Source organism: Amphibalanus amphitrite, unplaced genomic scaffold (assembly GCF_019059575.1).
Source record: "Amphibalanus amphitrite isolate SeventyFive unplaced genomic scaffold, NRLGWU_Aamphi_draft 000081F_arrow, whole genome shotgun sequence".
Lineage (NCBI taxonomy): Eukaryota > Metazoa > Arthropoda > Thecostraca > Balanomorpha > Balanidae > Amphibalanus > Amphibalanus amphitrite.
In genome coordinates this window covers 110,828-126,331 of record NW_024881577.1, presented here as the reverse complement: position 1 = coordinate 126,331, position 15,504 = coordinate 110,828, and the positions used below count along the sequence as shown (strand labels likewise).

Below are 15,504 nucleotides of genomic sequence, written 5' to 3'. Positions count from 1 at the left end.
TCATGGTGATAAGCGCACGCCGTGAAAGGGACGGCAAACAACTATAGCCGTGGCTGGGCTTTTAGTAGAGACATCGCATCGCGTTCGCCGACTAGCGTACAGGGAAAGATTCTGAAACGTTACCGAAGGACACTAACGCATATGAACAAGGATAACATTTGTGCTATAAGATCCGCTGCCAAAAACAAGTTTATTAGGCATCCAGCTGGTAAACATGCAGGTACGATTGTATTGGCCGTGGCTCGTGTGCGATAATTTTCTGAGACTGACATTGGAAAATGTCCGTTGTGTTTTGAGTGACGTTTGCTGAATTGTAGATGCCTATTGTTCGTTGTCGTAAGTTGTCGTTGTAGTAAGTTACGTCAGGTCATCTGACATCTAGTCATCTCGCATCATCTATGAAATATTATTTGCTATTCTATAATAGTAACGATGCTGATAATAAAACGTTCAAACAATTTAAGTACAGGGAATGCTATGAACAATCAGCGCTATGGTCTGGATATTAACCCTCGCCGGCCGAGGGGGGGGGGCTTGTGCCTCCCCCATAGGGTTTTTTTCGCGATAGCTCCGAACACGCTGGCGATAGAGAGCTGAAACTTGGCATACCTGACCTTTGATTCAAGCCGGATGTTTGACATCAACCGCATTTTCGAGTCAGGTCAGGTCACTGACCTATGACGTCATAAGTGAACCTCTGCACGGTCTTCAGATGTCGCAACTTCGCAACGCCCTCACTGCCAGAGGAGATGTCACAGGGAAATGAAACTTGCAGGATCTAGTATCCATTACGAGTCTCACAACTTGTATACCTCGGATTTTTCGTAAACGTCATATGAGGTCAGGTCATTTTCGTGACCTCACCATTATAAGTCAATAAGGAAAAATGAAAACTGCTATTCTGGCGCCGGCAACGATCTCTAACTATCTCAAGCACATAGAATCGTGATTTGATGCACTCCTTGCAAGGTTAGATGCGTCATTTTTTCAATGTTGACCTTGCGTGACGTCATTTATGACGTCATCAAGGTCATATTAGTTTTTCGTCAATAACTCCCGGTCGAATTGAGCTAGCGAGTCGGAAAAGCCACCAATGGACTCAGGAAGACCTGCCGAATGGAACGATATGCGACATGACCTCTTTCGACCAGCTTCGTGACCTGGGGGCGCTGACCTGACCGTGACCTGAGGTCAACACCCAAAGTTGATCTGACCCAAACAAAAAGTATATCATTCGACGCGCCTGAGCGAGGCGAACACGATGCTGCCAAAATCGCGGCTCTGCGGCCGTTTTTTGCGAAGTTATTCACCAAAAACTGAACCGTACCTTGACCGTACCTTGGGGCATTTGACCTGACCTCAGAGGTCACCGGTTCACCTAGGACCTTAAAATCGGGTACCAATCTCTGTGTCTCGTAACGGCGCACACGCTCGTTTTTTCCGCGACGCGCTAGCTCCACCAGGAGCGAAACGGCAAGGGGGGTCGTACCCGCCCCCCCCCCCCCCCCCGCCCCTCGGCCGGCGCGTATGTAGAAAACCAATAGGTCCGGCTAGGGTCAAACGTTAAATTTTACGGCCTTGACCCATACAAACAACCGCAAGGGCTTATACCTAGCATAGGTGGCGGAACGGGGAGGGCACCGGACACCGTGCCCCCCTTTGATTTTGGCATTTTAACATTAGCCCAGTGGGCGTTGCATGTAAAGAATGGGGCCAAAAGTCGGCAGTGCCCCCCCTTAATTGAAGGTGTTCCGCCGCTACTGATACCTAGATTACTTTACTTTGGGTGAGGGAGGGGGGGGGGGGGTAGGCCCTAGAGATGTCAATCGGATACCAACTTTTTGGTATACCGATACCAAACCGATATCAACCTGGTATTTGGTATTTCAATCGTAATGTGTTTGGTATTTTGTTGGTAGGTATCATAAACCCTCACTAACCCGGCCGGGCCCGGGGGGTAATCCCAACCACCGCAGCCCGGGGGGGGGGGGCGTTTTTCGCCCCCCCCTGTCTAACTCCGTAAATAAGGGAGCTACGGAAACAAAAGCGACACCAAACGAAAGGTCCTTACGAGACGATTCTAAAGCACCTAAAATTTTTGACCTCAGGTCAATTTTCAAAGTCAGGTGTCAAGGTCAAAGGCAAAAACCGGCACATGTGTAGTGATCTCAAAGTAAGCCTTCTAGAGGACGGCAGGCTGCATCAAACCGGCAAAATTGGGTGTCAAACGAAAGAAGAGAATCTGAAGATTCCGAAACTGTGCTCAAAATCAAAGGTCAAGGTCAAGGTCACGCTCAAAATTGACCTCAAACTTGGCACTTTTTCGCACATCTTGCGTGCTAACTTCCAAGATGTTTTGAAATGTTTTGAGGCTTATCAGTTCCCTATTTGTGGTTCATCTTACGATACAGGGCTGCTCAAAGGTCAAGGTCACAGAAGAATATCCCTGCTAGAGGCTATTTCACTAATTCAAGTTAGTAATAATAAATAAGACAGTTTTGCCATCCGGAAGCTCTAAATGAAGGCTTAGAGGAAAATAGATGCCAGATTCGTGATCAGCGGATACAAATCCATCATAAACGACCTTTCATGTGTCAAGGTCAACCAGAGGTCATTCGAGGTCACATGAGGTCAACATAAAATTTGACCTTTTCCGAACAAAATATATATCATTCGACGCGGCTTGACAAGGCGAATGCGATGGTACCACTGCCGTAGCTCTAGGACCATTTTTGTCGAAGTTATTTGCGAAAAACTAAAACCACATTTCGGGGTCGTTGACCTGACCTCTGACCTCAGGTCACCAAAACTATTTTTCTATTTTTCTCTAGGTCAAACGCTACACAACCGTGCTCGTAATTTGTCTTTATCTCTAAAACTCTATTTTTAGCAGCTATTTGAAGTTTGCGTCTGTGACGCCGAAGTTTGCCGTGCAGGGGTCTAGAAAAATGGACCTTGTGACGTCATCAAGGGGGCTAGGTCCAATTTTTTTACTTCAGAAGATGTCAAATTGATGGGAGAAAAGGTACTGAAAGTTTGGCTTTCCTATCCCTAAGCGTTCGGGAGCTATCGCAAATATTCGCCAGGGGGGGGGGGGCGAAAAACGCCCCCCCCCCCGGGCCCGCGAGGGCTAATGTATAAGAGGCTAAGAAATCGGTAAAAGTGGGTATTTCCCTCATTTTCCCAAGTTGGTTTGGTTTCGGTATTTTCCCGTGGTTTTGGTTGGTATTTGGTTTGGTATCGGTATTCCGATTTTTCGTAATTGACATCACTAGTAGGCCATTTCGGTCTGACGAGACCTTTTCAGAGCCAGAAGGATAAGAGATATTGGGGGGGGGGGGGGGGGCATTGGTCTGAGCAGAACCTTGTGGAGTCGCCGGGTTGAGCCCATCCAAAAGTACGGGCTGCCCCCCCCCCCCCCCCCCGAAGCACTCAGTGCACCCGCCTTCGGGTGTGCTCCGATGGAGGCTTGTTTGTTTGTTTTGTTGGGTTAGGCCCTTGCCCCTTTCGGTCCAATGAGACCATTTCAGAGCCGGGAGGATGATAGGATATAGGGGGAGACATTGGTCTGGGCAGGCACCCTAGTTAGTGAGTCGCCGGGGCTGAGCCCGTCCAGAGGACAGGCCACCCAGCCCCAAGGCGCTCACTGCACCCGGCTAGGTATGTATGTATGTATGTATGTATTGACACCAAAAGCCTTCCACATATGGCGTGGCGATTACGGCTTAGATCCGAGTATAATGGGTAACAATCATGCGGGCAGGGGGGAGAACATTCAGCACTAGACGACAGTCATCCATCGATGGGAGTCGCGACAGTAATCATCTATATATGTACATAAGACAAACAACATATATACATAAGCACAAACAGATCGTCCACCTATTGGCGGCATGCCTTGTCTACTACTAAACAGACTCGTCAGCGGCGTAGCGGGGATTTGTTAATCAGCGCGGCCCTGGCAGACCGGACGAAGCTGGCAGGTGGCAGCTGCACTACCTGGGGTGGGAGGCTATTTAACAGCGCCGCGGCGCGGTACTCAAAACGCCGTTTTCCGGTTTCGGGGTGCGCTCCCTCGGGAGCAGCTGTGCCGCTCCAAGGGAGCAGCCCGCATTAGATAAAGTTGCCTGTCCAGCCCGGAGGGAGGTTGCGGCGTGGAGAAGGATTTCAGTATCCTGAGGATAGAAGCACGGAACGGTGCCGATGGAGGCATGGAATGGAGCTACCATTTATACACCTACCTACACTCTGGAGCTACCCACATGGCGGTAGAAAGTTGCTCTTCCAGCCCGGATCAGCGTGTTGAGGCGTGGAGACGAAGGATTTGACTGTCCTGGGGATGAAAATAACGGAACGCTGTCTTTACATCTAACGGTAGGTATATAAGGTCTCGCATGTAACATGCATCTGTCTTTATACACAAGACTACTTTTTTACGCTTCATGGCTTGCCTCTGTTGGGGAAAAATAAAGGTATAAGGCTACCATATGTCCGGCAGCAGTGCTAACAAAACTGGCGCAGACGCTTCAATATCATAGGCCGAACACCTGTTTTGTTTTGCAGCGTATGCTGCTAGTGTTTATGAGTGTCGGCATAGTAACTGAAAGTTCTCCAATCAACACCAAGGGTTTAATAATTTTGGAAAGCATGGGCGGGCCATCAAGCAAGGGAGAGCATGACTTACTCATTCGCAAAGCGGCAGTGAACAGGGTTCACTGACATTAATGACTCCTCCGTTCCCCGGGGTTATATCATGCTATCATGATATGCGTTCCACACCGCTCAAGACAGGTTGTTTTCGCATTTATTCATCACTTTCGGCTATATCTTCGTGGATAGGGGTTTTTTAGAAGGCCATACAGCAAGTGAGGTCAGTTGCAGCAAGTATTTGTTTCTGATTGTACTGTCCTTGTATTTTTCATCACTGCTATGATTTGCGTTTTTCTAAGTTACTACTCGCCTTATGCAAAAAATGAGTATATTTATGGTTTAAGCTACCACTTGATCCAACATTTTCAGCATTAAGTAATGTTTCAAAATATAATTAAGGAAATTCAGAGATCTGAATTTGAGCTGTCATTTTCAGAAGGTACCAAGGTATTGATATTTAACTACCTACTGCATGTAACAATTTATAACACTTGGACTTAACAGCTTTTTATCATTTGATAAGAGCTTAGGACAAGTAGTATTGAAATGGGATAAACAATGGGAACTATTTTGAATTATATTCTTTTGAATTGGCTACACATGTGTTTCGACAAAATGTCTTTTTCAAGCCTTACATCCCAATTCAAAAGAATATAATTCAAAATAGTTCCCATTGTTTATCCCTTTTTATCATTTGTCTGTCAGTTGAAGTTGCCACCAATTTGGAAGAGCTGTCCACATATTTTAGTTTGATTGAAAGGCTTTATATTAATTTTAAATTTGTTTGAGTTTGATTGGTATAGTTCATATATTTTAAGTTTGCCCCCCACTGTCAATGTCTTTTTGATGAATTACTGAGAAAACTGGTTGGTGCACATTGATTTGACCAGATTTCACAGACAATCAAATTCATCAAATTTATTTACTATTTCACAGACTCATAAGTCATAGCTTGTATTTGCCAATACCTACAGCCCCACAGGGATAGACAACTTCTCAGGAATTATGTCTGAACTATTCAAAAAATTGCATGGCGTTTAACATAAGGTTACATCATCGGTGTTCAAAAGTTATTTTGAAAATATTATTCATATCTCCAATACAATGTGCATTGTGCGCTAGCCAGTTACCTCAGTAAATCAGCTAGCAATGCTCGTGCCGTGTTCAATGAGACGTTGACAGTGACGGGCAAACTTAAAATAAACAAACTATAGTTGGTTTTGTATTCTGCAACTGCTTTGCATAGATGTTTCAAAATTTATTAGATTCTATGATTTTCTGGAGGGGCTTGTCTGCTTCAAATGTGAAATGCTTAGGCCCTGGTTCATTATTTTCAGATTGGAACAAAAGTTTCTTAGTTTATACGTTAACAATAGTTAGTTGGTTACCTTTGCTCACTGTGCTGTGATAGGCAGTCTGGGCAGAGGCACCTTTGAAGTTTGAACTGTTCGCTGAGGAATAGGTACCTACCTACTCTAACATCCTACAGGACATTGTTTTAAATGCAAATCAGAATATTTTCTAAAAATGCAAGACTAAAGATACAGGTTCAATTGTTAAAGCCTCAGACAAATTAAGCTGAATCTGTAGAAGTCTGTTCCACATTGAGCTACTTTTAACCTTTAACCACAGTTTATGCTGTATATAAATATGATATGCTTTTAACAATCCGAGCAGCATTTATTTCTCATTTTGCCTGATGCTTGAGAATGCTGGGTGCTTTGCTTTTTTTGGGGTATACTATCATAAAAAAGTTAAATATCTGACATATTCACCTCAACAGATGCAGATTATTCCTCATAACAGGGAAATAGGAATTTATAGTCAATGCAATTAGTTGTTGCTATTCGTAGGCATAGGGTCATAGGGTCATAATTCAAATCTAAGTATTTCAGAAGGCATGCATTAATTTTCTGCATACATAAGTTTAAAGGGACTATCCCACCTTCTAAAATGTTGTTAAAACCAGTTAAATTGTGTCCGACTTTATAGATTGGATGACCAGGAACACGGTTCTGGCATTTATTTTTCATTAAACATCTTAGGCTTCCCATATTCCAAACAAACTTTCAAATATGTGACGTCACAGCCCAAAATTACCTCCTTCCCCAGGCCACATTACTGTCATAAAGCTGATTCTTTTTACTCTGTAGGCACCACAACAAAGTTCAGACCAAGTTTTAAGCGATTTTTCAACGAACAAACCCATTTAAATCAGAATGACTAAACGAGGTGACGTCACACTAACGGTCGCTCCATGTTGAAGATAGGGCCTTGCGCAAGGCCCATTTTCAAATGAAGGGAACGAACTTCTTCAACACCAAGAGGCCGCGGGGGTTGCAACCTAGATAGATAGTGGTTTCTGAACCTTGCCGCAAACTTGGCTATCTCAACTCAAACCCCATGTTAAAGGTGGGATAGTCCCTTTAAGTTTAGGAATAGAGCACAAGAGATTAGTTGGCAAACTCAATTCAATCATACTTTGCTCACAAAATAGTTTTTATTTTACAGTGGGCTGCAGAAGAAGGAATAGGTATACAGAATGTATAATGTATATGTATAATGTTATACATATACATACATACATACATATACATAATGTTAATTGTTATACATATATATAAAGAAATGTATAATGTTCAATGCAGTGGTTGGATGCCAGATGCTCATGAAAAAAACTTAGGTAAAGTGCAATGAAGAGGCAAAGTAGGTACCTTTGAGTATGTGCCTTCATGTTTGTGACAAATATGTACATGTTTTCATGAAATCGAAAAGTCAGATAACTCACCATGGGTAAAGAGGAAGTCATCGTTAAGGAGACTGTTGAAGATGTGACCAAAGAGCTGGCTTCTTTGGTGGAGAAGGAGGCAAATGAAGCTATTCAAAGCCGGGGGAAGTTCATCATTGGTTTGTCTGGTAAGAATGTGCATTGCTTGCTTTTGTAATGTTCATCTTTCTCTAAGCTAATCAAATATGTCTCAAATAGATATTGAAGTTCAGTTGGTTGATATTCTACCTAACAGTATGTGATAATTATTCCGCAGGTTGCCAATGTGTTTATCACACTTACAGGCGGGGCACGACCATCCACTTTTCTTGTTGGTGAGAACCACAATCACAGCTACCTTGTTTCTCCGCCAGGTGGCAGTCTGGTCAATTTTCTGGCGGCCGGACTGCCGACAATCAGTACGGACTGGTCGCTCTGGCACGTGCTCTTCTGTGACGAGCGCGTGGTGCCGTTCAACAGCGACGACTCCACGTTCGGCGTGTACCGGCGTCAGCTGAAGAGCAACGGCGGCGCCCTGCCGCTGACAGAGTCCCAGTTCCTCTGCGTCGACCCGGGTCTGGACGCGGACACCGCCGCCGCCGACTACGCCGCCAAGGTGTCGGCGCTGCTGGGGCCGGGCCGCGCGCCGCGCTGCGACCTGCTGCTGCTCGGCATGGGCCCGGACGGCCACACGTGCTCGCTGTTCCCGGGCCACGCGCTGCTGAGCGTCACCGACCGCGCCGTGGCGGCCATCACGGACTCGCCCAAGCCGCCGCCGGCGCGCGTCACGCTGACGCTGCCGGCGGTGAACGCTGCGCGCGCCGCCGTGTTCGCCATGGCCGGCGCCGGCAAGGCGGACATGGTGCGGCGCGTGCTGCGCGACCGCGAGCCGCTGCCGGCCGCGCTGGTACAGCCCACCGACGGCAGGCTGGTTTGGATTCTGGACCAGGCCGCCGCCGCCAAACTCTGAACACTCGACACGCTGAGCTTTTAACGCTAACAGTACGCAGTGTCACCTGTTCACGCTGTTGACGATATGCCGCAATCTGCATAACGTGGACCGTATTGTAATCGCTGCGTCGTGGCACGTTGTGGTAATGGGGTGCACTGCTGCTTGTTGGGGGCCAACTCAGACACTGAGCAAGGTGGATATAGTCTGTGGTAGTGGAAGGCACGGCGGTGGACTCTGAAGTCATTCGCCGAGTAAGTCCTAAGGAACTGTGCACAGTGCACTCGCTTCTTCTGTACTCACTTTGAGACTTTTTGGAGTATTTTACGTATAGGTCATGGTGATATTATTCAGAGGAAAGTATTTTTATCGTTGTTGATAGTTATATGTTATATATGCTCTCGAATCTGGATGAGAATGGCTACTGCCAGTACTGCATTCATACTGCTATTTGCGATTCGGCTGCATGCAAGGGTAAGAAAACATTCCTATTTCGCCCGTTTGTGTTACGAGTTCCCCATGACACTCATGTAACGATTGTGCCTTTTCCTCTCCATTTTAGTGTCGTATGCTCGGATGACCTATGTCGCTTTGCTACAACTTTGTATATCAACAATCAGATGAAATACAACGACCGAATACATTTTATGTTTATAATGTATTACGTGATTATGACGACAAAACAATCATTGTTAGTTTACAAAAATAAAGCAGCCACAAGAACCACAGAGCGAGGGCTGTCACCCTGCACTAAAAGCGGAGGCACCAGACTACCCTCTCTACCCGCGACACCCTTGCATTACGGTGCTGTTGATTCTCAGCGTTCCTCCCATGGCGAGTGGATCACACGTCTAACCCTGTTTCGCGTCAGCGAACGATGCAGCAAGCGTGGGGGCCCGAGCGGCGGGCACATTCACACAGGAGCGCACTCACGGCGTAGTGTCCTGCGAGACGTGGGCCGGGCGCGGAGACGGCACACCCTACCCTCCCGGACTCGGCGACGCGAACAGGACGGAGCGAACGGTGCCCTGGGGCCGGACAGTCGGGCAGCAGGATTGGCCCCAGTGGCTTGTCATCTAGAGGGAGCGTGCCAGTCGGCACTGGGCACTGTAGAAACGCTACGCGTGCAGTCTAGACCCGTCCTGGAGAGTGAACACTTGCGAAGACTGGCGGCGGCTCCGACAGACCGCCCGACGCTGGCCGACACGAGTCTCTGTCGACAGGAAACAGAGTCAATGAGTCGAACGGAGCGAGGCATTTACCCTGGTGTAATGTGCCATTAGAGCCTAGTTAATTAGGAGGCTTCAGGGTAATCAATAATGCAATGAATGGGTGAATGACGAACTTCACAAACATACCTGGGGTCGCTACCTAATGAATTAAACCCACAATAATGCAGTGCCTCTACCTCGCACATCATTAATATTCAGCGTACCGCCATAAACGAGCATACTAACGAAATTAAACCCCTACATTCCCGAAGCATAAAAATGGGGCACATCATTTGTCACAATCAACTGCTGTGTCTAAAATACTCCGCAGTCCGGACACATCCATTTTCATCACCCCAATGCGAGCATCCCGTCAGACTTCAGTGACTAGCGAGAACCCCCCCCCCTCCCCCTCCCTGAGCGTTGACGCGCCGAGGCACTCAGGAACTCCACTCACATGTGTGTGGTGTGTGCGATGGGCGCGAGCACGCTAGCGGATGGAGCGTCGGCTGCCGAACAGGTTCAAAAGGCTCCAGTCGCTGCTCTGCGAGTCGTCAGCTCCGCCGTCCACCTGCGGTAGCCACAGAAAGCAAGCGAGCTGAATACATTGAAAGGAATGCATTTGGCGGGCGCGGAAACGAACAGGCTGCAGGCTACATGCGAGGTAATGAAGGGCTTTTCCGGGTGACATATCACTTCCATGCAAAGCACTAGGCAGGTGCGCCTAGTGACACAATGTGGGTGGCCATTTACAAACTGGCTGTCCCCAGACAAGCTATTTCCCTGGACGGATGTCACTTAATTATCTTTGTTACACATGAAAAGCCTCAACGGATGTCGGCGGATGTCTACCGTTCCTATGTGAAGCCCATGCGAAAGAGCTGAAATTCTGGTCTGATGGTTTTGTTTGTTTTGTTGGGTTAGGCCCTTTCGGTCCAATTTGACCATTTCAGAGCCGGGAGGATGATAGGAAATAGGGGGAGACATTGGTCTGGCTGGGCAGGCACCCTAGCGAGTCACCGGGGCTGAGCCCGTCCAGAGGACAGTCCGACCAGCCCCAAGGTACTCACTGCACCCGGCTACGGGGTGCGCTCCCTCGGGAGCAGCGGTGCCGCTCCAAGGGAGCAGCCCGCATGAGATAAAGGTGCCTGTCCAGCCCGGAGGGGGCTGCGGCGTGGAGGAGAAGGATATCAGTATCCTGAGGATAGAAACGACGGAACGGAGGTCTGGGTCGAGAACTTGACGTAAGCAGCAGTCTGGAGCTCTCCCAGCCAGTCCGTTTGAGTTTTCTCAGACAAGTTTTGCCTGCTGATGTGTTTCACCATCATTGTTGGGTATGGCTTTTTACTGAAAAGTGCATGTATTCGAGGCTGCCAAACAATCAGTCTTGATAACATTGATTGCCTCGGTGCAGTTGATGCTGGCTATCAATCAATCGGGCAGCAGTTATTGCACTAGAAAATTGATGGTCTGCTATACCTATCTTGCTGTTGGAGAGACAAGTGATATGGTGTGCTATGAGACGGTAACGCTTTGAATGTTGCGACAAATTCACCGGCTGAAAGTCCGACAGTTGTACGCGGAGTTCGTTACTGGACACTGTAATGGTCGTTACGAGGCGGCGCCTACCTGACCGGGCGACAGTTGAGTGGACCGGCGGGTGGTGTAGCTGGCCGACCGGCTGTCCCGGTGGGAGATGCGCTTCGCCAGCTCCTGCACGTCACGGAGACACGTCAGATAGGCCGCAAGCTGCAGTGAGGATTGCAGGGGCAGCGGAAGCCACATTGGATACGGACATTATTTGGCATCTCCGCTGCCGACTCGGACGCACCTTACTTAAGAGTACTTATTTTTACATTTATCATTGCGCGGAAAATGAGACATTCCACGTATCCAAATGAACAGAGAGTCAGAGATGGCCTTTATCTTCAAAACAAAGTAAACGCAAGTGCAATGACGGTGTCACCGTACCTACCGGAGGAAACCGTCCATTGGCACTGCCATTCGCCTCCTCCAGTCTCACCTGTCCCTCCATGTCGTAGAGCGTGGTGGACATCTTGTTGCCGACGAACCAGGTCTGTCCCTTCATGACGAGGCTGTGCGGAGGGTCGTGGACGGCGTTGTCGTCGACGCCGTGCGCCTCCGACGCCCAGACGGTGGTGTCCTCCCCGGGCCCGAGCTTGATGGCCCGGTGGAACTTGTAGTCTGTCTCGTTCCCGTCCGCCCTGCGCACCAGTTGCATCCCGCCCAAGGACACCTGACAAGGGGTGGGAAGGGTGGTCAAACGTGCTCGTTCTTGGAATGTCAGAAGCTCAATGTGTTTATCGAAGACAGGTTTTAACCCTCGCCCATGTAGGGGGGGGGTTGGTGCAACCCCCCCCTGAGGTTTTTCGGAAATAGTGCAAAAACGGCGGCGCGCAGCGCCGCCAAATTTTGCGTACCTTATGGGGCAAACCTTGCGCATCTTTTGATAAAAAAAATTTGACCGGGTCATGTCAGGTCACGGAGTTATGACGTCACAAAGGGAACAGCCTCCAGCCGGATTTTCACAAACTGAGTGCCAACGCCCGAGGTTTCCTGCCGGTGGTACGGACATCGGTTGATGGATCGTGATGAAACTTCCCATGCATGTTGGGGCAAGTATTGGCTATCATATGGTATAAGAAACTTGACCGGGTCAGGTCAGGTCACGGAGCTATGACGTCACAAGAGGAACAGCGTCCGGTACTATTTTTGAAAAGCGCCCGAACCACTATTTTGCTAATTCTTGTCACCTCAATGAGAATATGCAGCAATATTAGCTTCTATAGGGAGCAAATAGACCTCCCAAATCCAAAAATACAATCAGATTTCAAAAATTTAATTTTTGATTTTTCGAATTTTTTCCGCCGACTGTGACCTTGCCGACTTCCGGCGCTCCCAACGCGCCATTTTTAGAGCTAGGGAAACGAAATACATACCAAACGATAGAGAATTGATCAAGGAACACGATAGTGAAGTTTTCAAGTCGATATCTCCCACCGTTTTTGCCTCAATCGCCGCGGAAAGTTGAAAAAAGTCTATTTTTCCGAAAATTTGACCTTTGACCGGTCAAAAGTAGGTCAAATGTTGACCTAGGACCAAAAAATATACCACCAATCGCGAGATCTCGGCGAGAGCAATCCGTTGGTCTTTTCCGCTAAGCTCTACGACGCTCCGTTTTCAAACGCCAAGGGGGGGGTCGCACCAACCCCCCCCCCCCCCCTGCATGGGCGAAGGTGGCAGATCGCCGTTTACGGGCGAGGGTTAAACAGTCTTTACAGGTCTACGCACTGAGCTTCGTATCGTGATCTCCATACTGTAAAGCCGCTCCCTCCCCATCAGTCAAGAACGTCTCACCTCCTTGTTGGACTTGTTGTGCAGCTTGACGTACTTTCCGTCGGGGCAATCGTCAATAATCTGGATGTCTCCGTGGCAGGTGGAGGTAACACCAACTCCTGACGTGGACGCCTCCTCCGACTCGATCAGAGTTCGCTTCCTCTTCGCCTGGCCTCCGCCGCCGACTCGCGCGGTGGCCCTGCTCGCTCCGCTTCCTCCGGACACCTCGACCAGATGTCCGCCACCAGGCGACAGCTTCAGCCGGCTCTCCTCCGACTCGAGCAGCTTGCGGTAGGCGGCGATCTCGATGTCGAGCGCCACCTTGATGTCCATCAGGTCCTGGTACTCCTGCAGCTGATCCTGCATCATCTGCTCCAGACGACGCAGCTCCTCGTTCTTGGCGGCGAGCATCGCGGCGCTCGACGAACGCTCGTCGTCCAGCTGCCGGTAGAGGCGTCGGGCAAATTGTCAAGTGTTGGGTCAGGGGTCTCACATCAAGGAAACGATGATGTCGTAACTGAGAGATTGGGTTCATTCCTCTGGCTTTGGGACATGAACATTTATTTCCCTCGATATTTGGTTAGTGGATAGTCACCCGATTTTTTTTTGTAGCTAAGCACCAGGATGTTTTGATAACCACAATCTCTGACTTTTTCAATCGGTAGTATGAATTAGAGCGAATTGCCCCCATTGTGACGTTGTTTCCTGCCTACAACATCAGTTTCTACTTCAACAACCATTAACTCCTACTTCTGCTCCGATCGACAATGTATCATGGTAAGTAACGTGTAAGGAAGCTTTCAACGATGGTGAAACACTATCGTTTCCCGGAAATGCGGCCGATTTAACTTTTTTCCTCAGCCAGTCCGTCCATTGTCTACTACTTAATACGACCTGGGTACCTGTTTCTCGAGGTCTCTGATGCGGCTCAGAAGGGTGGCGTTGGTGCCCTCCAGCTCGCTGATCTTGCCGGTGAGACCCTCGATGCGAGAGCGCATCTCGCGCAACTCCTTGAGCGTGGTGGCCGTGGAGAGCTGGTTGCGGGCCTGGGAGTTGCGCAGTTCGTCCATCTGAGAAGAAGCGATCTCTGTTACTAACCTGGCTTTGGTAAAAACGACATCTACTACCGAACTGATGTTGATCTGTTACGGGCCTGACATCGGACGTCGAGTAACGTCCTGAGCCACGACCACGTTCGTTCAGTGGAATTATCTCATTCATCCATCAACAAGCATCCCATGTACCGACACCCCGATAAATGAGGAATGCGCGTGCTGCAAAGTCCTCGACACAACACAGCCGCGCAGCTTGTTGGCCCTGCGTCACCTTGAGGTTGTAGATGGCCTCGATCTCCTCTCTGTTGGCCTTCATCTGCGCCTCGTACTGGTCGCGCAGGTCCTGCAGCGACTCGCGCAGCCGGACCTCGTACTCTTGCTGCAGCCGGCCGTCCAGCTCGGTGATTTCCTCCGTCTTCTTGGCGCGTGTCTCCGTCAGCTGGCCCTCGTACACCTGAAAGGGGTGATGCGGGTTAGTGTGTCACCTAGGACGTGTACTCGCAGCCTGACATGGGATTATCCCAGGCTGACGTGCTGCTTTGACGGGCGTATGCTCCGGACTCTGGTTATGCCAACATCGTGTGAACAGAATTAGTCTGGCAGCAACAAGTGAAGTGGATGCCACATATTATCATCCAGTCAAACCATGGTTTATGAGGTAACGATGATGGTTGATCTTAGGCTGCGTGATCCGGAAGGCTTGAGGCGTCACCATTTACAGTTTATATTTTTGTTCGATTCCTTCACAAAACTCTGCTGACATCATCTACGTTTTCATATCGACTCACGTTGGTCTTGAATTCGAGCTCCTCCTTGAGGCTCTGGCAGCGGTTCTCCATGTCGACTCGGCCCAGCGCCTCCGACTCCAGCTGCTTCCGCACCTCGTCCAGCTGCTTCTTCAGCTTCATGTTCTCCAGTTGCACTTCCTGGAATAGCAAAGGACACGTCTTAAGGACACGTAACAAAGGTTCACGTCTGTAAGGAGGAAGAGGCGATATACGAGGGGCATACATTGCTGCCCTAGTTCATGGCTTTTCATAGATAAGTCAAGGATGACGGAAAACTTCTTACCTCGAGCTCTTCCTGAGCCTTCTTCTTGTCCTGCAGAGCCTGGTGGAGACGCCCTTGCAGATCCCTGATCTGCATGTCCTGCATGGATATCTTCTTTTCAGCATTGTCGAGCTCTCGTTCACGGCGGATTAGTCTGAAAAGCAGACGGGTCGGGTCAGCAATGCATTTAACTGAACGCTGCGTCGCGAGCAATGCACTCTACTGATTGCTAAATATTCCTGTGTCGAGCAAGAAATGTTTTGATAAAAAGGTGGCTTAAGCACCATTCCTACAACTGCAGTGATCCAGAGATCACCAGCCGATCAACACAATGGTAGCACAAGTTCCTTCCCGGAACCCGATCGGGTGAGTTCGATCACCGGCCTACGTCAGTTCGGAGGCACGCACGCCGCGCTTGCACCGGAACGTCGTTCCAGCCGAGTCGCAACGTTCCGCCGCAAACGT

At 49.0% G+C, this 15,504-nt stretch overlaps 2 protein-coding genes across 7 annotated transcripts in view; one reads left to right on the top strand and one right to left on the bottom strand.

Moving 5' to 3' along the window:
• The first annotated feature begins 4,654 nt into the window (after nt 1-4,654).
• On the top strand, nt 4,655-9,009 carry LOC122379600 (6-phosphogluconolactonase-like). 6 transcript variants are annotated; one of them, XM_043361928.1, is made up of 3 exons: nt 4,655-4,870; nt 7,430-7,566; nt 7,792-9,009. In XM_043361928.1, the coding sequence occupies exons 2-3, from the start codon at nt 7,440-7,442 to the stop codon at nt 8,385-8,387; spliced, it is 723 nt and encodes a 240-aa protein (XP_043217863.1). In that variant the 5' UTR covers nt 4,655-4,870; nt 7,430-7,439; the 3' UTR covers nt 8,388-9,009. The 6 variants fall into 6 exon arrangements, with proteins under 6 accessions (XP_043217863.1, XP_043217864.1, XP_043217867.1 ...); XM_043361929.1 differs by having other exon boundaries at nt 4,736-4,870; nt 7,426-7,566; XM_043361932.1 differs by having other exon boundaries at nt 4,743-4,791.
• LOC122379599 (lamin-C-like) overlaps nt 9,008-15,504 on the bottom strand; it is a 30,183-nt gene continuing 23,686 nt past the window's right edge. The window contains exons 2-10 of the mRNA XM_043361927.1: nt 15,061-15,193; nt 14,778-14,915; nt 14,261-14,443; nt 13,837-14,004; nt 12,956-13,375; nt 11,601-11,834; nt 11,207-11,290; nt 10,035-10,148; nt 9,008-9,579 (exon numbers count right to left, since the gene is read on the bottom strand). Of these exons, the coding sequence (XP_043217862.1) occupies nt 10,068-10,148; nt 11,207-11,290; nt 11,601-11,834; nt 12,956-13,375; nt 13,837-14,004; nt 14,261-14,443; nt 14,778-14,915; nt 15,061-15,193 (1,441 nt within the window). The 3' untranslated portion in view covers nt 9,008-9,579; nt 10,035-10,067. The remainder of the gene's footprint in view (nt 9,580-10,034; nt 10,149-11,206; nt 11,291-11,600; nt 11,835-12,955; nt 13,376-13,836; nt 14,005-14,260; nt 14,444-14,777; nt 14,916-15,060; nt 15,194-15,504) is intronic.

Excerpts from the sequence above, each read along its gene's own strand:
- LOC122379600 (XM_043361928.1), top strand. The coding sequence starts at position 7,440 with ATGGGTAAAGAGGAAGTCATCGTTAAGGAGACTGTTGAAGATGTGACC. Across the intron at positions 7,567-7,791 it reads GTTCATCATTGGTTTGTCTG|GTGGCAGTCTGGTCAATTTT; the intron begins GTAAGAATGTGC and ends TTTCTCCGCCAG.